The 22,849-nt window shown below is 49.4% G+C and overlaps 2 protein-coding genes across 8 annotated transcripts in view; one reads left to right on the top strand and one right to left on the bottom strand.

The window, feature by feature from the left end:
• Window positions 1-15,413: 15,413 nt before the first annotated feature.
• The window catches only part of SEC61G (SEC61 translocon subunit gamma), a 44,270-nt gene continuing 36,834 nt past the window's right edge, over window positions 15,414-22,849 (top strand). For 3 of the 6 annotated variants that reach the window (XR_010989025.1, XM_068152552.1, XM_068152553.1), the window contains exons 1-3: window positions 15,414-15,519; window positions 16,337-16,436; window positions 18,325-18,427. Coding sequence is in view for 5 of the 6 variants with exons in the window: in XM_068152552.1 (XP_068008653.1) it covers window positions 16,343-16,436; window positions 18,325-18,427 (197 nt within the window). In the remaining variant the exon portion in view is untranslated. Of the gene's footprint in view, window positions 15,597-16,336; window positions 16,437-18,324; window positions 18,428-18,748; window positions 18,929-22,849 lie in introns of those variants that run through there. The other 3 variants (XM_068152556.1, XM_068152554.1, XM_068152555.1) reach the window with 3 other exon arrangements.
• TPK1 (thiamin pyrophosphokinase 1) overlaps window positions 20,921-22,849 on the bottom strand; it is a 364,520-nt gene continuing 362,591 nt past the window's right edge. Inside the window, exon 8 of one of the 2 annotated variants that reach the window (XM_068152550.1) lies at window positions 20,921-21,297. In XM_068152550.1, the coding sequence (XP_068008651.1) occupies window positions 21,179-21,297 (119 nt within the window). In that variant the 3' untranslated portion in view covers window positions 20,921-21,178. The remainder of the gene's footprint in view (window positions 21,298-22,849) is intronic. The other variant, XM_068152551.1, reaches the window with a different exon arrangement.

Here is a 22,849-nt window from a genome sequence, read left to right as displayed (position 1 = left end):
TAGTTATCAAGGTTAACAGGTCCCACAGCTGTTGCTCAGAAGCAGACAGGCTGAAAAGACAGAACAGACTGGAACTGAGACAGCGACTCAAACTGAGCTAAAACTTAAAGTTGCATTCTACCAATCTACCAATGAAATTCGTTTAGAATATCTGAATGTTTTCAAAACATTCAGACAGAATGTTCCAGCAACTGTCCCTTTCTTAAAGGCAGAGCCTAAAATGGTCACAGCCCACACATTAAAGCAGATACAAGGTTCAAAGTGCAACTTGCAGATGACTATTTGGGCAAGATTATTTCACCCTTGACTAATTTACCTAACAATTTCCAAATGGTGCTAATTAAAAAATGCCTAGGGCTGTCACTTGCTGCCAAAATTGCAGAGATGCTGCCATTGCAAAGTTTTTATCCTGCCATTAGAATGTTTTCATCTAATTGCTAAAGAAAGCACTGGGACTGATTTAGGAGTTGGAGGACAGACACAAAATTCCTGTAGTGTTAGTAAAACTTACTTTTGAAATCTGATTACTCAAACATTTTGGACAGTTTTCCAAGACTAAATCCATGATTGAGAGGAAGTGTAATATCTAAGGGGTGGGTGTCAGGAAGATGGGACCAAACTCTCATTGGTTCCCAGTGACAAGAGGTGATGGGCACAAACGTGAACATAGGAAGCTCCATCTAAACATGAAAAGCACTGGAACAGGCTGCCCAGAGAGATGGTGGAGTCTTCATCTCTGGAGAATTTCAAGGCCTGCCTGGATGTGTTCCTATGCGATCTGCTTTAGGTGATCCTGCTCTGGCAGGAGGGTTGGACTCAATGATCTTCAGATGTCCCTTCCAACCCCTACCATTCTGTGATTCTGTGACTCTGTAAAGTGACATCTGGGTAGGAACAGCTAGATTGTCAGTCTTTATTTTTAAACCAACACTATCTTGCAGGATTCTGTTCTTTCCTCCAATGATGCAAGGAATTAATGTTTCGTCCTGGGAAGGAAAGTAAGAGAAAGGAGATTTACAAATATTTCATTGTTTGCCCCAGTTATAACGGTTACTGACAGAGCTAAGAAACTGCTAGCAATTTTGTGTTGAAAACCTGCTGGATACATCTATACCAGTTGAACAGAAGACTCCTCAAATCCTTTTCTCCAATAAAGGCTTGGAGCATTAATGGTGAGGTAAACAAGCCAAGCAATCCACCCAACCTTACCATTGCAGGATCAAGTAAACCTCACAAAGTCTGCTGCAGATTGGGACAACAGGTCTACAGATTCTTCATGGTATGAAAAGCAGCTCCCTCAGCACTTCTATTTGTATGTAAGGAGGATCATGCACTCAACCACTAACCAAGCAAAACTACTTCTCTCATGACCAACGTTTTCAGATTGTTCTCTTTAAAGGAACTACATTTCAGAGGTACTCTTTCACTGCCCAGAAGGTCACATCAAGGTTCTTCAGACTGAGCAACTGAGCACCTAGGAATTGAAACAGTCGAAAAAATTCCAGGGACACTCAGATTTGTGAGGGCAGAAAGGAGGAAAGAGGGCATTGAAAAATATATTCAGAAGAGAGGGAAAAATGTATATTGGAAAAAAATCAGCTCTGCAATTCCAGTTTTCTGAATTTCTAATATGATCCCCATCTCTGTAAAACCTTCAAACCTCATTTTCAGTTCTGACATACCCAAACTCTTCTGGATTCTTCTATGGCCAAGTTATTACATATTTAGAGTATGCTTCCAAAGCACCCTTTGTGAAAGGACATGCTGCTAGCATGCCTGAAGCACACAGCTCTTGCGTAAATCAGTGATACGTCTTCCCGGGCACAGGCACTTGGCAAAATTCAGGAGATCTCAACAGTATTACAAAATGTGAACCCATAAAAGCTTAAAGCAAGCCAAAGGCAAATGTCCTACTAATCTGAAAGTAGAAATGAAGACAGGCAGCCAACCAACTTTATGTAGCTGACTTGGAAAAAAATATGTTTAAAAGCCCTAAGGACAAGTAAGTCATTGCTCTTTTCAGTGGTAAGGCAATTTCCCCCCTGTATTCACCTCTTCCTTTGCAGCTGCTCATTCTGTCCTTCGCATCATACTGCTCCTGCTCTCATAAAGCTGTGGCTCTCAACTTCTTTCCTATTTTTACAGTTTTACAACAGGCAAAAGCTGAAGGAACACCCTTTGCTTGCAGAGAAAGAGACGGCATTCTGGCCCACATCCCTGGCCAACTGGGATGGCTTTTCTACTCAAATGTGTATCGTGATAGCAGGTCTGGAGTCCAGCTCAGCTGAGCCCATTACCAGGATGGAACAGACACCTTGAGTAGTTGCTACTGAGCCACAAACTGAGTAGGAGGTATATTAAAACACCACAGAAAGAAAATACAGCTTGAGTTCATTGTACTTATAAAATACCTACAGGGAGTATGGGGTATGCTTTACAATAAGTGCATGCAGGAAGTAAAACAGGATCTCATCCTAATAGTGGGGGTTTTAATTAAGATTTTGATGCTGTAGCCATGGTTACTGATCAGATTGGTTAGTCTGGCATAATGGCTTGAAACAGACAGAGGCCATGTTCAATATACTGGAAAAGATGCTTTGCTTGCACTTTTTGCTGCTACTTCTGTACCTGCTCTACAACTGAGTTTTGTGTATAATACATGCAACCACTGCAGATTTTTGAGAGCCATTTTTTAATGTCTGAATACATACAAAGCACCTGAGAAAAATGTTTCCACTGACAAAATATTGCTCATCTGCTACAAAAATTGAAGCTATTGCTTCATTTTTAAGCTAAATTTGAATCATAGAATCTTTTCAGTTGGAAAAGACCTTCAAGATCATAGAGTCCAATCATTATCTAACTCTATCAAGTCTGGGGCTGAGCCATGTCCCTCAGCACTGCACCTCTGCCTCTTTGAAACACCTCCAGGGATGGAGATTCAGCCACCTCCCTGGACAGCCTGTTTCAGTCTTTGAGAACCCTTTCAGTGAGGAAGCTTCTTCTAACACCCAGCCTAAACACAATATCCTTCTAATATCCAACCTAAATCTCCCTTGGTGCAAATTGAGACCAACAACCACCTGGATCCAATTTCCTTTCTGGGAGTTGTAGAGAGCAATAAGGTGTCCCCTTAGCCTCTTTTTCTCCAGAATAAAGAAGGAGTATCCTGAAGGAGGAAGGGGTGGGGAATCATCTTATAGATGTTTTCCATTTGAATATAGCCTCTTTTTATTAATCATAGGTGGTAATTAGCATTTATTGACATAACAGTGGTGTTATTATGAAGAACTGAACAATTTTGCTTATCATAGACAAAAATCTTCACGTGGAATCTGCAAAGATGAGGGCAAGGTCTGTATCATCAGTTGCCATTTACCAGAGCAACATTTAGAGGAAGCATTCTCTGGCCCACTGCTTATCACTGTTGCATTTCTTATTACTTTGTTGTTGTTGGCTGAGCCCAGATGGGAGAATATTAACTGGCACAAAAAAACTCCAACAAACTGTGAACTTAAGAAGTGGCACACCTCGAAGAGTTGAGAAGTAAGAAAAACCACAGCCATCAGCTGTGCTAAACCCAAACAATATTATAAGCATTGAAGCTGAGAAACCAGTATTTGATTTCTCTTGACCTGTGAGACCAGAGGAGCTGATGAGGACACAGATCTTCCTCTGTGCTGCTTTTGCCATCTAGAAACCTTATCTCTGGAACTTCTTTAGACCGAGATACCATTTTGTGAGGCCATTTTAGTATACTGCCCTTGTTTATCTTGTATTGCAGCTATCATGATAAAGACACAAATCTTCCAAGTCCTCTCACCCTTCAGGCCTTTCAAATTAAACTGAAGACAGTCTTTGTTTAAAAGGTCATCTTTAAAATAATAGACAATAAATCCAACCTTGGCAAAAATCTATTTTAATAGCACTCGTCCCTCATCCCCACATTTCATCTCCACTGAATATTAAGCAGCACAAATCAAAGGATGGGGATTGTTGACTGCTCTCCCCTTTCACAATGATGGCATTAAAGCCTGATCTGGTGGCATTTCTATAATTAATGAGGCTAACCCAAAGACACGGCCCACGGGCACTTCATCATTTCCTTCTGAACCCCAAACCTGAGCTATCATTTTCTCCCTAACATTAATTCCTCATTTATGTTCTTCCCCTGCATCTGTACAGCCACTGAGGAGGAGAATAATCTTTCTTTCCATCATAAATCGTGCAGATGTGCTTATCTAGTCCAAACAGAGACCCAGGATCGTTTAGGAGGACAAAAAGCTACAAAATATATTTTAAATGTCAGAAGCACATAGATATTCCAAAGGTTTCTCAAGATATAAATTTATCAACTATGTTTATGATAATGTGAAATGGAGAAATAAAAGGACCCATATATCTCAGCAATTTCTACAGACTGAATTTTATGGTCAACAATATCGACTGTCAAGTGATGGATCGTTAGCATGACCTGAGTCAATGGGGCTATTGGCTGCCTTTGAAACTCTGAGGAGACACCTACCCCCAGAACTGCTCAGCAGACAGGTCCCTTAGCACCTTTCCCAGCCCATCATCTGGCTTCCTCCTCTCTCTCTTCCTTCTCTGCACTCTTCCCTTCCTTGGGGTGTAAATCTCACACTGCTCTGTGGTCTTTGCTCTCTGTTGCATCTGTTTTCTGTCCCAGATCACACTCAGGTGTCTGGTGCCTCCATTAGCCTGTCTTGCTTGTGTCTGGAAGTCCATAACCTGCCACCTTCCCAGTTTTTACATAATCTTTTTCTTTGCATTTGCTGCCTCTTAGGATAACAATTTCCCCCTCAAATTCATGAAGGCAAGTCAAATCTTAACACAAAACACAGATGCTGGGGTGTTTCCAGATCCAAAAACACTTCAAAGGACACAAAACACAAAGGACACAAGTGGAAATAGGATTTTATTTTGTTTTATGCTGTTTTGTGTTATTATATGCTATTTTATGTTATTTTTTAAAATCCTGTCACCAAAGGCTCCTCTGCTAGCACAATCCATCCCTCCCAAAAACTCTTGTGAGAAGACAATGTGTCTTTTGCCTTGCCTCCTTCTGGATTGAATGCTGCCTTGTGCTATGTCCCAAGGAAAGCATTTTGAGATCCTAAGCACAGTGCTGGCTGTGCCTCCTGCCCGTCTGCTCACCCCTCTGGCCCCTCCTATTGCAGAGCAGTTTGATTCCTGCTGCCCATGGTGGAATGGGAAGGAGATAGATCAGCAAGACTCCATATGGCTTCAAAATAGATTGGATGTTAGGTACAAGTTCTTTACCATGAGGGTGGTATAACATTGAAACAGGTTGCCCAGGGCCCCATCCCTGGAGATATTCATGGTGAGGCTTGACAGGGCTCTGGGCAACCTTATTTAGTTGAGGACGTCCCTCCTTACTGTAGAGGGGGTTGGAATAGATGACCTTTGAAAGTCTCTTCCAACCCAGACCAATCTATAATTCTATGATTTTATGATTCTATAAAATTTATCTTTACTCCTAAATAAATACATAGGTCACACACAGATTAAAGAGCAGGTAATGTCAATTTCCAAGAGAAGATAAGCTGTCCCCATTTATTCTGCTTTTGCTTGTGACACAGACACAGAAACCATGTTTGCATCCCTTCCTTGTGCCAGACTCTAGCTTCCATTTCTCTTGGTGACCATCAAAAAGGGGTTGTAGTGTCTTAAGAGCCCATGATTTCCCTGCATCCTCTCCACAATCACTGCTTGACAGCTCCTCTCCACCCTCAGATGAACACCAAGAGGGTTGTCATACTTTAAGAACAATCACTCTTACAAAAACCAGGCAAACTGCTGTTCCCAGACTACAAATTGTCCAAATCCAATTCTTCTTCAGAGACTGCACCTCGCTGGCCTGCACAGCCAAGTTTCTCATTGCTTTTATGCCTTGTTTGCTCCTCAGTAGAGTGACTAAAGATGCTCTTCTAGCCCATGTTGAAGGGCTGAGGAGCAGCTGGGTGCAGGAGTGGTTCCTGCCACAGCCTGAGGGAAAAGTAGCAGCATGAGCTACATCCTTGAAGCCTAGCAGCAAAGAACATGTCAGGGATGTCCAGCAGCTGTGCCAAGTGGCCACCAGGGGCAGGGAAAGCTCCCTGGGCACCCTGGACACGGGGACTGCCTCCGGGCCGGCACCCCGAAGGATTGATTCCTCTGAAGGATGCTGGGCAGAGGGGCGCTGGGCGGGGCGCTGGTGGGCAGGGCTGTGCATGGGGAGCTGTCACCTGATGTCACAGGGCCACCACCTGGCAACGGCAGCGCTATGCCACCAGACAGTATAAAAGGGAGCATCCTCCCGTGCCTGCTGACAGACGCAGAGGAGGTCCCGGAGGAGCAGGTGGTATGACTTGGTGAGGCCTGAGAGGTGAAGAGCAGAGGCTAGACCAGGCTGCCTAGGATGAGAACAACCACCGATTGCTGGAGCTGCCTGAGGCTTTTTCAGCTGGGTAGCAAGAGCAAGACCAAGGGAATGTGTTCTCAGGAGCCCTGCAGAGATCACCATCTTCACCCCCTGCAGGGGCAGCGGCAGCAGGCAGGGGAAGGATTTTTGTCCTCAAGGCCTATGAGGCCAGGGGCATTTGGCTACTCTGGGAAGCCCCTGAGAGAATAGCTGCAGGCTGAGGGAGAAGAGGGCTTGGGCATCTCCTGGGAGGCATGAGAAGCCTGTGGGAGGAGGAAGCAGGTCTTGCTCACATGCTCAGGGAGTAGCCGATCGCCAGCGCTGGGGTCAGGAAGGAATTTTTTCCCCCGGGGCACATTGGCACTGGTCCCTGGGGGTTTTTTGCCTTCCTCTGCAGCACTGAGCATCACCACTTGCCAGGGCTCCTCCGCTCCCTTTCGGCTGGGTTACTGCCTGCTGCTCATGCACCAGGAAGATGGCCTCTCATGCCCTGCAGCTAGGGCAGGAAGGCTTTTTTCCCCTCACAAGGGACTATTAAGTGTCCCCGGGGGTTTTTTGCCTTCCTCTGCAGCACTGAGCACATTCCCTTGGCCAGGCTTCTTTGGGGCCATTCTGGCCAGGGGTCTGCTGCTTGTGCTACACAAAGGTGGCCCTCGGGCTGCATAGCCAGGGACAGAAAGCTCTCTAGACCACTCGAGCTACTCAGGGGCCTGCTGCATGTCCCCCTCAAAGGTGGCCCTCAGGCTGCAGAGCCAGTGACAGAAAGCTCTCTAGACCACCCTAGCTAGCCAGGTGCCTGTTGCTTGTCCTCCTCAAAGGTGGCCTTCGGGCCGCCCATCCAGAGGGAGCAGCCATCTACCATGGCAGCACAGGGAGGGAACTCTTGTGCTCCACACGTGGCCTTTGGGCCGCTCCTCAAAGGTGGCCTTCGGGCCACCCATCCAGAGGGAGCAGATATCTACCATGGCAGCACAGGGAGGGAACTCTTGTGCTCCACACGTGGCCTTCGGGCCGCTCCTCAAAGGTGGCCTTCGGGCCGCCCATCCAGAGGGAGCAGCCATCTACCATGGCAGCACAGGGAGGGAACTCTTGTGCTCCACACGTGGCCTTCGGGCCGCTCACGCAGGAGGAGGCAAGCTCTCTAAACTCAGGGTAGGGAACCTGTCACTCATGCTCTGCAGAGGTGGCCTTTGGGATGGACATCCAGGAGGAGGAATCTTTCTAGATTCCCAGGACAATGAAGCATAAAAACAATAAAATAACACAAACCAACATAAACCAAAATAAAATCCTATTTCCACCTGTACCCTTTGTGTTTTGTGTCCTTTGAAGTGGTTTTGGAGCTGGAAAACCCCCAGCATTTCAAGCAAAGAACACGTTCATGGTTCCTCCACTCATGGGGAGTGCAGGAAACAGAAGAGCACAGTTCTGCTGTGGGATGCTGAGGTCAGCATCACAACAGGCTTTGACACAGGGCTGAGGGCTCCATCCAGGAGAGCAGCTCACTGCAGTGCAGGTATCAGCTCCATCCCGGGGACAGGAACAGACACACTTATAACACCTCTGAGGCAGAGCCTGGAGACCCCTGGCTGAGCTAAGAGACAACCCCTGGGCGTTTAGCATGAGATGGTAGGGGTGGGAGTCCCAGGGGAGGCTGGTCCCAGCAACTGACACATAGGAGCACACACAGGACCCTGACAGAAACAGACTTGCACTGCTCAATGGCTTGAAGCCCAAACGGAGAGCACTGACAAGTGGTGCCCCTCAGGGGTCTGTACTGGGACCTGCGCTGTTTAATATTTTTATCATTAATATAAAAGTGAGACTGAAAGCACCATCAGCAAGTTTGCAGATGACGCTAAGCTGAGTGGTGCTGTTAGGCCAGAGGGACAGGATGTCATCCAGAGGGACCCGGAAAGCTGGGGAGGTGGCCCAGGTGAATCTCAGTAAGAGGTTCAGTAAGTGCAGACTCCTGCACCTGAGCCAGACCAATCCTCATTATCAACACAGGCTGAGGGATGAGGTGATAGAAAGTAACACTGCAGAAAAGGACTTGGGAGGTGTGGTTGATGAGACGCTGGACATGAGCGGGCAGTGTGCGCTTGCAACCCAGAAAGCCAATCACACCCCGGGCTGCATCACAAGAAGCCTGGCTGGACTTGATGATATTGGAGGTCCTATCTAGCCTGGAAGATAATGGCATTCCATGGCTCTACGATCTCCTGCCCATCTTGTTGGCCAGCACAGCCAAGTTTCTCATTGCTTTTATGCTTTGTTTGCTCCTCAGTAGAGGAGATTGACTAAATATGTCCTTCTAAGCCCATCTTGAAGGGCTGAGGAGGAACTGGGTGCAGGAGTGGTTCCTGCCACAGCCTGAGGGAAAAGTAGCAGCATGAGCTACATCCTTGAAGCCTAGCAGCAAAGAACATGTCAGGGATGTCCAGCAGCTGTGCCAAGTGGCCACCAGGGGCAGGGAAAGCTCCCTGGGCACCCTGGACACGGGGACTGCCTCCGGGCCGGCACCCCGAAGGATTGATTCCTCTGAAGGATGCTGGGCAGAGGGGCGCTGGGCGGGGCGCTGGTGGGCAGGGCTGTGCATGGGGAGCTGTCACCTGATGTCACAGGGCCACCACCTGGCAACGGCAGCGCTATGCCACCAGACAGTATAAAAGGGAGCATCCTCCCGTGCCTGCTGACAGACGCAGAGGAGGTCCCGGAGGAGCAGGTGGTATGACTTGGTGAGGCCTGAGAGGTGAAGAGCAGAGGCTAGACCAGGCTGCCTAGGATGAGAACAACCACCGATTGCTGGAGCTGCCTGAGGCTTTTTCAGCTGGGTAGCAAGAGCAAGACCAAGGGAATGTGTTCTCAGGAGCCCTGCAGAGATCACCATCTTCAACCCCTGCAAGGGCAGCGGCAGCAGGCAGGGGAAGGATTTTTGTCCTCAAGGCCTATGAGGCCAGGGGCATTTGGCTACTCTGGGAAGCCCCTGAGAGAATAGCTGCAGGCTGAGGGAGAAGAGGGCTTGGGCATCTCCTGGGAGGCATGAGAAGCCTGTGGGAGGAGGAAGCAGGTCTTGCTCACATGCTCAGGGAGTAGCCGATCGCCAGCGCTGGGGTCAGGAAGGAATTTTTTCCCCCGGGGCACATTGGCACTGGTCCCTGGGGGTTTTTTGCCTTCCTCTGCAGCACTGAGCATCACCACTTGCCAGGGCTCCTCCGCTCCCTTTCGGCTGGGTTACTGCCTGCTGCTCATGCACCAGGAAGATGGCCTCTCATGCCCTGCAGCTAGGGCAGGAAGGCTTTTTTCCCCTCACAAGGGACTATTAAGTGTCCCCGGGGGTTTTTTGCCTTCCTCTGCAGCACTGAGCACATTCCCTTGGCCAGGCTTCTTTGGGGCCATTCTGGCCAGGGGACTGCTGCTTGTGCTACACAAAGGTGGCCCTCGGGCTGCATAGCCAGGGACAGAAAGCTCTCTAGACCACTCGAGCTACTCAGGGGCCTGCTGCATGTCCCCCTCAAAGGTGGCCCTCAGGCTGCAGAGCCAGTGACAGAAAGCTCTCTAGACCACCCTAGCTAGCCAGGTGCCTGTTGCTTGTCCTCCTCAAAGGTGGCCTTCGGGCCGCCCATCCAGAGGGAGCAGCCATCTACCATGGCAGCACAGGGAGGGAACTCTTGTGCTCCACACGTGGCCTTTGGGCCGCTCCTCAAAGGTGGCCTTCGGGCCACCCATCCAGAGGGAGCAGCCATCTACCATGGCAGCACAGGGAGGGAACTCTTGTGCTCCACACGTGGCCTTCGGGCCGCTCCTCAAAGGTGGCCTTCGGGCCGCCCATCCAGAGGGAGCAGCCATCTACCATGGCAGCACAGGGAGGGAACTCTTGTGCTCCACACGTGGCCTTCGGGCCGCTCATGCAGGAGGAGGCAAGCTCGCTAGACTCAGGGTAGGGAACCTGTCACTCACGCTCTGCAGAGGTGGCCTTTGGGATGGACATCCAGGAGGAGGAATCTTTCTAGATTCCCAGGACAATGAAGCATAAAAACAATAAAATAACACAAACCAACATAAACCAAAATAAAATCCATTTCCACCTGTACCCTTTGTGTTTTGTGTCCTTTGAAGTGGTTTTGGAGCTGGAAAACCCCCAGCATTTCAAGCAAAGAACACGTTCATGGTTCCTCCACTCATGGGGAGTGCAGGAAACAGAAGAGCACAGTTCTGCTGTGGGATGCTGAGGTCAGCATCACAACAGGCTTTGACACAGGGCTGAGGGCTCCATCCAGGAGAGCAGCTCACTGCAGTGCAGGTATCAGCTCCATCCCGGGGACAGGAACAGACACACTTATAACACCTCTGAGGCAGAGCCTGGAGACCCCTGGCTGAGCTAAGAGACAACCCCTGGGCGTTTAGCATGAGACAGTAGGGGTGGGAGTCCCAGGGGAGGCTGGTCCCAGCAACTGACACATAGGAGCACACACAGGACCCTGACAGAAACAGACTTGCACTGCTCAATGGCTTGAAGCCCAAACGGAGAGCACTGACAAGTGGTGTCACTCAGGGGTCTGTACTGGGACCTGTGCTGTTTAATATTTTTATCATTAATATAAAAGTGAGATTGAAAGCACCATCAGCAAGTTTGCAGATGACGCTAAGCTGAGTGGTGCTGTTAGGCCAGAGGGACAGGATGTCATCCAGAGGGACCCGGAAAGCTGGGGAGGTGGCCCAGGTGAATCTCAGTAAGAGGTTCAGTAAGTGCAGCAAGTGCAGACTCCTGCACCTGAGCCAGACCAATCCTCATTATCAACACAGGCTGAGGGATGAGGTGATAGAAAGTAACACTGCAGAAAAGGACTTGGGAGGTGTGGTTGATGAGACGCTGGACATGAGCGGGCAGTGTGCGCTTGCAACCCAGAAAGCCAATCACACCCCGGGCTGCATCACAAGAAGCCTGGCTGGACTTGATGATATTGGGGGTCCTATCTAGCCTGGAAGATAATGGCATTCCATGGCTCTACGATCTCCTGCCCATCTTGTTGGCCAGCACAGCCAAGTTTCTCATTGCTTTTATGCTTTGTTTGCTCCTCAGTAGAGGAGATTGACTAAATATGTCCTTCTAAGCCCATCTTGAAGGGCTGAGGAGGAACTGGGTGCAGGAGTGGTTCCTGCCACAGCCTGAGGGAAAAGTAGCAGCATGAGCTACATCCTTGAAGCCTAGCAGCAAAGAACATGTCAGGGATGTCCAGCAGCTGTGCCAAGTGGCCACCAGGGGCAGGGAAAGCTCCCTGGGCACCCTGGACACGGGGACTGCCTCCGGGCCGGCACCCCGAAGGATTGATTCCTCTGAAGGATGCTGGGCAGAGGGGCGCTGGGCGGGGCGCTGGTGGGCAGGGCTGTGCATGGGGAGCTGTCACCTGATGTCACAGGGCCACCACCTGGCAACGGCAGCGCTATGCCACCAGACAGTATAAAAGGGAGCATCCTCCCGTGCCTGCTGACAGACGCAGAGGAGGTCCCGGAGGAGCAGGTGGTATGACTTGGTGAGGCCTGAGAGGTGAAGAGCAGAGGCTAGACCAGGCTGCTGGGGATGAGAACAATCACCAATTGCTGGAGCTGCCTGAGGCTTTTTCAGCTGGGTAGCAAGAGCAAGACCAAGGGAATGTGTTCTCAGGAGCCCTGCAGAGATCACCATCTTCAACCCCTGCAAGGGCAGCGGCAGCAGGCAGGGGAAGGATTTTTGTCCTCAAGGCCTATGAGGCCAGGGGCATTTGGCTACTCTGGGAAGCCCCTGAGAGAATAGCTGCAGGCTGAGGGAGAAGAGGGCTTGGGCATCTCCTGGGAGGCATGAGAAGCCTGTGGGAGGAGGAAGCAGGTCTTGCTCACATGCTCAGGGAGTAGCCGATCGCCAGCGCTGGGGTCAGGAAGGAATTTTTTCCCCCGGGGCACATTGGCACTGGTCCCTGGGGCTTTTTTGCCTTCCTCTGCAGCATTGAGCATCACCACTTGCCAGGGCTCCTCCGCTCCCTTTCGGCTGGGTTACTGCCTGCTGCTCATGCACCAGGAAGATGGCCTCTCATGCCCTGCAGCTAGGGCAGGAAGGCTTTTTTCCCCTCACAAGGGACTATTAAGTGTCCCCGGGGGTTTTTTGCCTTCCTCTGCAGCACTGAGCACATTCCCTTGGCCAGGCCTCTTTGGGGCCATTCTGGCCAGGGGACTGCTGCTTGTGCTACACAAAGGTGGCCCTCGGGCTGCATAGCCAGGGACAGAAAGCTCTCTAGACCACCCTAGCTAGCCAGGTGCCTGTTGCTTGTCCTCCTCAAAGGTGGCCTTCGGGCCGCCCATCCAGAGGGAGCAGCCATCTACCATGGCAGCACAGGGAGGGAACTCTTGTGCTCCACACGTGGCCTTTGGGCCGCTCCTCAAAGGTGGCCTTCGGGCCACCCATCCAGAGGGAGCAGCCATCTACCATGGCAGCACAGGGAGGGAACTCTTGTGCTCCACACGTGGCCTTCGGGCCGCTCCTCAAAGGTGGCCTTCGGGCCGCCCATCCAGAGGGAGCAGCCATCTACCATGGCAGCACAGGGAGGGAACTCTTGTGCTCCACACGTGGCCTTCGGGCCGCTCCTCAAAGGTGGCCTTCGGGCCGCCCATCCAGAGGGAGCAGCCATCTACCATGGCAGCACAGGGAGGGAACTCTTGTGCTCCACACGTGGCCTTCGGGCCGCTCATGCAGGAGGAGGCAAGCTCGCTAGACTCAGGGTAGGGAACCTGTCACTCATGCTCTGCAGAGGTGGCCTTTGGGATGGACATCCAGGAGGAGGAATCTTTCTAGATTCCCAGGACAATGAAGCATAAAAACAATAAAATAACACAAACCAACATAAACCAAAATAAAATCCATTTCCACCTGTACCCTTTGTGTTTTGTGTCCTTTGAAGTGGTTTTGGAGCTGGAAAACCCCCAGCATTTCAAGCAAAGAACAAGCTCATGGTTCCTCCACTCATGGGGAGTGCAGGGAACAGAAGAGCACAGTTCTGCTGTGGGATGCTGAGGTCAGCATCACAACAGGCTTTGACACAGGGCTGAGGGCTCCATCCAGGAGAGCAGCTCTCTGCAGTGTAGGTCCCACACCCATCCAGGTTATAGAGACAGCCTCATGTGTAACATGGCTCAGGCAACATCTGGAGGCCCCCCATCTGAGACACATCCCCTGGGTGTTTAGCATGAGATGGTAGGAGTGGGAGTCCCAGGGGAGGCTGAGAGCTATGAGCCCCCCTAGGACCGTGACAGAAGCAGACTTGCACTGCTCATGTACTCTCCTTGAGATGCTTATGCTCACTTTACAGATCCTCTGATAGAGTGCTATTGTTCTCAGGCTCTTGTGGTTTTGTATATTTGTCCAAGGGTGACAGCTCAGTTATTTCTATAAATGACTACAAGGAAGAAAAAAACCCATATCCACAGAGAGATATTGCTCATCTCAGAAAGATTTGCAAACATTTAGTTGAAGAGCACATCCTACTTCAGACTGAAGGCTTGATCTTTGAGCTTTGCTGGCATCAGAGATGTGGGGATTTGCCATCCTGTGGAAACTCAGCTACATTGGATGAACACAAGAATCCCTGTGAAAACCAAACTGCACCCCTTTGCTGTTTGCAAATTTGTTCAGGTCATCCAATTATCTCAAGACAACCCACAGCTCTCACCCTTAGCAGAAGGTGCATGCACCCTTCCCACAGGGTGACAGAACCAATGCCTAGGATGGGACAGAACTGTGCATTCAATGCCTTCTGCTAGTGCAGGGCTGGGAAGAAACATCACTAGACTTCCTCAGGATGTTATGTACATGTAGTAAGGAAAAAAAGTTGCTTCCTCTAACAGGTTTCCCTTTGTGAATGTTGCCAACCAAATTCAGAGATATGTTCACAACCTTCTTGAAAATCATCTCTGGTAGGGTATCAAGGAAGAGAGCAAGACTTCAGCAGTGGCACTTGGTCACACCACCAGCTCACCATGTAGTACATGTCTAGTACAGAATGATCCATAGTAAGCCGGTGCTCACTTCAAAGTGCAAAAATAGCTTTCCAATACCTGACAACAACCATAAAGCCAGGCATGACAGCTCCTGAGCAAAGACGAGCTACTAGTCAAGAAAGCGAGTGTGAGACCCCAGGAGCTTCGTTGGCTCAAACAGCGCCACTGAAGGGCCGGGGCGCACACGGTCACGGGGCGCTGCCCTCTGCCCGAGGCCTGCGGCGCAGAGAGGGAAAAGGGGAAACTTCGGGGGTGGCAGGAGAGCCGGGGACTGGAGGAAGCCGCTCGGCTCCTCCTCCCCTCGCCGCCGCTCCGCACGGCCCCGCCGATGGCTGCATGCCCAGAGAGCTCCGCGGCAGGCAAACACGCGGCACGCCCCTCTGCCTCGCCGCTCCGCTCCGCCCCGCGCCTCGGTGAGTGACGGCGGCAAGAGGCAAGCGGCAGCGGCCACGTGGCACTGCCCTGCCTCCGCATCTCATCCACGGTTTTCGGGCTGTCCCCGCGTCCTGTTTCACACAGACACCAACGGCACGGAGAGGCAAATTCATTGCCAAAGAACCACAAAACCCCAGCCTAGACCACCCGGCACTGCTGCCCAAGCCTCCGGGCCACATGCCCGGCTGGGACACACCACAGCCTCCCTCCGCTCTGGAGGCCTTCACCCGCGGGCGGCTGCCGGGCTGTCCTCACCGGCGGGAGAGGGAGGCTGCGGCTTCTCTGACGCTGCTAGGCTGCAGCCAGTCCTATCACTGCCCTGCTAGACAGTGGAGGAGGGGAAGAGGCCCACGAACCATAAGAAAAAATCAGGAACCCCCCCGCCCCAAACCAAAACACACATAACCTCCCCGCAAATCAATCAAACAAAGCCCGGCCAATCAAAACCCGACAAATCGGCGGTCACGCCCCAAGCCCGCCTTTTTTACCTCAAAACGAGGTCGCCCGGCGCGTGCGCAGTGACGCCAGTCGTCGCCGGCTCCGCGCCGCTGTAACGTTATACGTCATCGCTTTGCGCTGCTGGGAGACGTGGCCTTCGCTCGGCAGCTCCATCGGTACGTGCGGCGTGGGCTGGGGCTGTCGCGGCTCAGGGGCCGAGGACGGGCGCCGCCGGGCCGGTCTGTCACAGAAGGTTTCGGGGAGCGGAACCTCCGGAGTGGCCTTCCGCGGGAGGATTCGGGGCCGCGGGCTGAGGGGCCAGCTTCTCACAGGGGGGTCCGGGGCCGAGGAACGGGGCCTCTAGTCCGGCATTCCGCTGGAGGGTCCTTGGCGGAAGCACCTTCGAAGTGTCTCCTAAGGCTGGGGGCAGCTGCAGTGATAGGGAGGGGAGTTGGCAGGGAGGCGTGAGAGGGTCTGGTGTGAGAAACCTTATCGGGGGATCTGTACTAGTTAATGAGCGCAGATCGCCTGAGCCTGCTGTCCTGCGTGGGGTGGCAACGCTGGCAGCTGGTTGGTTTGAGAATGAGATTAGGCCTTGGTGTTTCTTTTGGTGCTCTCCAGCCGCTTTTGTCTATGAGATTTCTTGAAATAAGTGACTTTGGTCCATTTGGACACCTTCAGTGGCGTTCTCAAAAACAGTGCAGGAGATTAGCTAAAAGCAAGCTGTGATAGAGCTGTTTTCTATGCTGAAAAGCATCGTTTTTCATACTTTCTGCAGTCAGCTAGCAGTAGCCCCTCTTTTATGCAGGTATACCGTGTCTTTTAAAAACATCTCTACAAAATGGAAATATCTTTTAAAGTCCACTTAGGCTGGCATGTGACTTTTTAGGTTATCTTAAGGCTTTACAAATTCAGTAGGTAACTGCTTCTTCTGTAATTAGAAACTCTGTGTGTGTGTGGCACCACTCATACTAAGCCCATTCATCTTTGCAGGTCATCATGGACCAGGTAATGCAATTTGTGGAACCCAGCCGCCAGTTTGTGAAAGACTCCATACGACTTGTGAAAAGATGCACCAAGCCTGACAGGAAAGGTAAAGCACACAGCTAAAGGGAGCACAAGCCTTATTTCATTACAGGCTGGGTGATGACCTGATGCAGAGCAGCTCTGAGGAATAGGACCTGGGAGTCCTGGTAGACAGCAGGATGACCGTGAGCTGGCAGTGTGCTCTTGTGGCCAGGAAAGAAAATGGCATCCTGGGATGAATTAAGAGGAGCATGGCCAGTATGTTGAGGGAGGTTTCCCTCCCCCTCTGCTCTGCACTGGCGAGGTCTCACCTGGAGTACTGTGTCCAAGTCTGGGCTCCCCAGTTCAAGAACTAATGGAGAGAGTCTAGCACAGGGCCACTAAGATGATGAAGGGACTGCAATATCTCATATGAAGAGAGGCTGAGGGAGCTGAGGCTGTTTGTCTTGAAGAAGAAAGGGCTGAGGGAGGATATTATTAATGCTTATGTCTTAAAGGGTGGATGTCAGGAAGATGGGGTCCGTGACAGGACAAGAGGTAATGGGCCTAAACTTGAACATGAGCAGGAACTTCTTTGAGGGTGGCAGAACACTGGATCAGGCTGCTCAGAAAGGTGGTGGAATCTCCATCTCTGGACCCTTTCAAGGCCTGCCTGTACGTGTTCCTTTGTGATCTGCTTTAGGTGATCCTGCTCTGGCAGGGGGTTTTGACTCTATTTTCAGAGGTCACTTCCAACCCTTACCATTCTGTGATGCATCTTACACCTTACCATCTGCCTTTCTGTATGTGACCTGTTTCTCATGGATGTTTCTCTGCTTCCAGGATGGGATTTGAACTTCAGCAGTTGTCTAGTTGTTAATGCATTTATGGTTTTGGCTAGAATAGACTTGAATGTGTTGTTTCTGGTGGGTACTCAGGTGTCTGGGAGTGGTGCTAAAGCTCCTGTTATGAAATAGGCTGAGTAGTTGAAATCAGCTGTTTTCATAGAATTGATGGGGTTGGAAGGGACCTCAAGGATCATCCAGTTCCAACCCCACTGCCATGGGGGTTCACACTAGATGAGGTTGCTCAGAGCCACATCCATCCTGGCCTTAAAAACCTCCAGGGATGGGGCATCTACCACCTCCCTGGGCAACCTGTTCCAGTGTCTCACCAACCTCATGGAGAAAAACTTATTCCTACCATCCAGTGTGAACCTACCCATTTCTGTTTTTGTTCAATTCCCTCTAGGCCTATCATTGAGGCAGGCAAGTCCTTATTTTCATGTATGAAGTGATCTGAGAAGACCTGGCATGCACTTTGAAAAGACAAATGCTGCAGTAAAGTTGTATTGGTTGCAGCCAGCTTGAGGGGAATTCAGGAGGAAACTTGCTTGTTACATGACCTTGGAGGAAACACGTAATTTTAGGAGACTGGAAAGGTGATAGGATTGCTTTTTGTGATGCCCGTTCAACACCTCACTGTTGTCAGTGACTGCCTGATTAGGACAGGAAGCACTTTGTTGCTGGAAGAAGGTTTTTGGACTTTCCCAAAGGTGATGGAGAGAAGCTGTACTCTAATCAGAGTGCATGTCCCTCAGCACCACATCTCTGCCTCTTTGAAACACCTCCAGGGATGGGCATTCAGCCACCTCCCTGGGGAGCCTGTTCGAGTGTTTGAGAACCCTCTCAGTGGAATGGTGAATTGTTACAGACTGTGGGTGCTTCTGATTAATTACGATTTTAAAAATGGAGATAAGTTATGCTCTGGGGAAAATATTTTCTCTGAAAATCCCACTGGCCCTCCCAAACAGAGGATGTATTTCTTTAGGTCAGCGCAGTTTGCTGTTGAACTGATTCCCATGTTAATGCTCCCATTTCCTCATGAGACCTCTCTCCTTCAGCCACTGCAGTGCACATCTCCAGTGTGCAGCACACCAGGCTTCCTAGACTGAATTGCTTGGGGTTTCTTTGCAGAGTTCCAGAAGATTGCCATGGCGACAGCGATCGGCTTTGCCATAATGGGATTTATTGGGTTCTTTGTCAAGCTGATCCACATCCCAATCAACAATATCATTGTGTGAGTAGATCTGAGCTTCAGTTTCACTGGGATGTATGTTCATATTTACCTATTTAACCATTCCTTTAAAAACACACCTTTGTGAAAACAGATTTCAAACCGAGGGTGCAAGTCCTTTTCTGGCACTGGAACAGGTTAAATACTGTTCCCTGATGTGTGACTTGCAAGAGCGGTCATCTTGGTAGGGAGAAATGTTTGAAAACAGGAGATAAACTTTTAAGGTGGTAATGTTTGTCCTAACAAGGCAGTGGTGGGAAGATAAGTAAGAGTTCAGATGGGATCACTTGGTTAGCTGAAACTGATGACTTTGTCTCTCAACAGAGGCGGCTGAATACTCATCATGAAGAACAAGATGTCGTGAAACTTGCTGCAAAGATTTCACAGCTTTGTTACCCGTTTGCTATTAAATAAGCTCAGTTTGGGTTTTCAAACATGCTTGTCATGCCTCTTTTCAGCTGTATGCAGCCATACTTATCTACATTACAGACTTTTTAATTTTTAGCAGTGGTAGTGTTTCAGTTGTTTGGTTTGGTTTTGTTCCTTTTTTCCAACTAACACAACCATTCAGGTAGGTAGGAACATTGAGGGGGGTCCTTTACTCCAACCACCTGCACAAAGCTGGGGCACTGTTGCTCTCTGATGAGGTTGCTTAAGACTTTGTCCAGTCAAGTGTTGAAAACCTCCAAGGGTGACAACTGTACAGCCTCTCTGTAGAAGCTGTTCCAATGCATCATGTACTGCTCAGTAAACAGCACTGTTCCAGCAAAAGCAGACAGCAAGAAAGCAGCTCTACTGTGTCCTTGCCAGTTGTGGTTTCAAAGTCTATGAGCTGGAATTCTTCTTTGTTTTGGATACTGCTTCTGCAGGACAATTGCACATGGAATTATAAAGGGCTCTGCATTTCTTAAACTGGAAGCTTCCATTATTGAGTGATTGACTATTTTAATTTTAACAACTAAGCCTGCAAAAAACTTCGGGTAATAGAATAATGAACCAGGTTGGAAGAGACCTTCAAGATCATCATGTCCAACCCGTCAACCAATCCAACCCACCTAAACAACTAAACGATGGCACCAAGCACCCCATCAAGTCTCCTCCTGAACACCTCCAATGATGGTGACTCCACCACCTCCCCAGGCAGCCCATTCCAATGGCAAATCACTCTCTCTGTGTAGAACTTCTTCCTAACATCCAGCCTAAACCTCCCCTGGTGCAGCCTGAGACTATGTCCTCTTGTTCTGGTACTGACTGCCTGGGAGAAGAGACCAACCTCTGCCTGGCTACAACCTCCCTTCAGGTAGTCTGTAGACAGCAATAAGGTCTCCCCTGAGTCTCCTCTTCTCCAGGCTAAGCAGCCCCAGCTCCCTCAGCCTCTCCTCATAGGGCTTGTGCTCCAAACCCTTCACCAACTTTTTTGCCCTTCTCTGGTCATTCCAGCAAGTCAACATTCTTCCTAAACTGAGGGGCCCAGAACTGGACACAGTACTCGAGGTGTGGCCTAACCAGTGCAGTGTACAGGGGCAGAATGACCTCCCTGCTCCTGCTGGCCACACTGTTCCTGATGCAGGCCAGGATGCCATTGGCCCTCTCGGCTGCCTGGGCACACTGCAGGCTCATGTTCAGCCTACCATCAACCAGTACCCCCGGGTCCCTCTCTGCCTGGCTGCTCTCCAGCCACTCTGACCCCAGCCTGTAGCACTGCATGGGGTTGTTGTGGTCGATGTGCAGAACCTGGCACTTGGATGTGTTCAATCTCATGCTGTTGGACTCTGCCCATGTGTGCAGCCTGTCGAGGTCCCTCTGCAGAGCCTCTCTGTACTCTTCCTTTTCAGATGGAGATTAAAATATTTATATTTCACTCCAAAAAACCTTATTTTAAGTATTTGGTATTTCCAGAAGTTACAGTGCTACAGACTTTAAAAGCACTCTGTACTGGCATTACAGCAGAAATGAAGCGTCTTAGTGCAGAAACTTCCTTCACAAGTAGAAAAGTTCAATAATTACTCTTGAGGAATCATCACCAGCACCTATATGTTACAAATCAGGGCAGAAAAATGGGATTAAGGCTCCAGGGAGACCTTATAGTTGCTTTCCAGGACCTGAAGGGGGCCTACAAGAAAGCTAGGGAAGGACTTTTTACAAGGGCCTGTAGTGATAGGAGAAGCAGCAATGGCTTTATAGCTGGAAGATAGTAGATTTAGACTGGATATTAAGAAAAAAATGCCTTTACAGTGAGAGTGGTGAGATGCAGAAACAGGTTGCCCAGGATGCCCCCTCTCTGGAGGTGTTCAGGTTGGCTGAGGCCTTCTGCCACCTGCTCTAGTGGAAGGTGTCCCTGCCAATGGTGAGGAGTTTTGAACTTGAAGATCTTCAAGGTCCCTTCCAACCCAAACCATTCTATGACTCTACTCAAGTGCTGTCACCTTTTAATTATAGAGTGTACTTCCTCTTGGCAAAAGAGGAAATATAGTTCAGTATTGGAATAAAATCAAACAGGCAGAAGCAGTTTCTTCATGTTCCCTTTTATGACTGTGTTGGGTGGCAGCTCATGTATCTGATTAAACAGTGTGAGGTACCAGCATGAAGTACTCAATTTTTGGTACTCAATTTGGTCTCAAGAGACTTTTATTTCAGACTTGCTTGCCGCTCGGTACATAAAAATGGTGCCTGCTTGTATCTTCAGAACAGCTGTAGTGAAATCTTGCAGTGATTGGAGTTGATTCCCATCAGGAAAGACAGCTGTAGCTGATCTTATGTTTTGACAGCCATAGTCCACAGCAGAGGCTTGTCAGTCTCAATGGTCACGATTCCGGAGTTGTCATAGGTGTTGGAAGTACTGACCAGCGTTCCAAACTTCAGCACCTGGTTAGCTGTGGAAAGATAGGGAAGGAACTTAGTGGTGCTCTGGAAACCAATGCATGGCTGTGCATTTAATGTTGTACAGAGTGCTGCTGCCAAAAAGGCACACAAAAAACCCAGCTGAGTAAATCTAATCCTGATAAACATAATCTGAAAGAGGTATATTAAATATTTATTAGAAGGCTTGCATGTGACTATCCAATGACCTGGAGAGGGAATAAATCAATGCTTAATCTCCCAAATTAGCATTACAGCAGATTAGTACAAGAGCAGATTGGTGAATGTTTCCCCAGAGTTTCACATCTGGAAATTGGTTGTTTCATTAGCAGCAGCTCGAGCAGGAGCACTAAGGCAAGGTATTTAAAGCAGAATGAGGCAGAGCATCTTACTGTGGTTCCAAGTGGGGGATTTGCTTTAGCTCAGCAGGAAGCCTATAATCTCAAATGTGAACAGTTCTAGTTATGAGTGGTATTTAACAACTTTTGCTTTGAAGGAGGTGACTTGCCTAGTGAGGGTAGATGTCCATCCTGCATTAGGAACCAAGTGGCACTAATCTAAACAAACAGATGATGCCAATTTTCATAGATTCATAGACTCCTGTAATGGGTTGGGTTGGAAGGGATCATCTAGTTCCAACATTGCCAGGGAGGGGATGTCCATGACCTCCCTGGGCAACCTGTTCAGTGTCTCACCACCCTCACTCTAAATAATTTGTTTCTACTATCCAGTCTAAACTGCAGTTGTGATGGTAATTTTGAAACACCTGTGAAGTTCTAAATAACTGTTTGGTGTTGTTTTGGGTGGTGTGGTTTAAGTGTAACAGACCTTCTACAGAGACTAAAGATACAAGCTGCCCTCTAACCAAAAAACCCTGCAGTTTAACTTCTATCCAGGCTGAGAGATGTGGGGCCTTTTAGTCTGGAAAAAGAAGACTGGGAATGGTTCTTATGAATGTGCATAAAAATCTGAAGGGTAGGGCCAGTCTCTTTTCAGTGGTGTCCCATGATATGACAAGGAGCAATGGGTACAAACTGGAACACGGGAAGTTCCACCTCAAGATGAGGAAAAACATTTCTGTGAGGGTGCTGGCGCCCTGGAACAGGCTGCCCAGAGAGGTTGTGGAGTCTCCTTTTCTAGAAACTTTCAAGACCTGCCTGGATGCATTGCTGTGTGGCCTGCTTTGGCAGAGGTGTTGGACTACATGATCTTCAGAGGTCACTTCCAACACCTACCATTCTAAGATTTTCTCCCTTGTGGAGATGGCATTGCTTGCATTTTGCAAACATGAACTTCCCCAAAGGCACTCTTAAGATTAGTTCTGTATTAGTCCTTGCTTATATAAAGGTTGAGAGTAAGAACTTCAAGACACTCAAATTGTCCATTTTTTGTTAGTATTATTGAAGCCTGGAGGGGAAGGAGGAAGAACTTTGTGGATCAGCTTTTCTGTATAAACTCACTCCTGTAGCATCATTGCTCCTTGCTGAAGGCTGTCAGAGTAATTCTTCAGCTTTACATATGAAATAATGGCTCCGCAGAAGACAAGAATTAAGAACAACATGGCAG

The sequence above is a fragment of the Melanerpes formicivorus genome, unplaced genomic scaffold (genome assembly GCF_026170545.1).
Source record: "Melanerpes formicivorus ecotype bairdi unplaced genomic scaffold, bMelFor1.0.p_v2 SCAF_24, whole genome shotgun sequence".
Lineage (NCBI taxonomy): Eukaryota > Metazoa > Chordata > Aves > Piciformes > Picidae > Melanerpes > Melanerpes formicivorus.
This window is presented reverse-complemented; position numbering and strand designations above follow the sequence as displayed.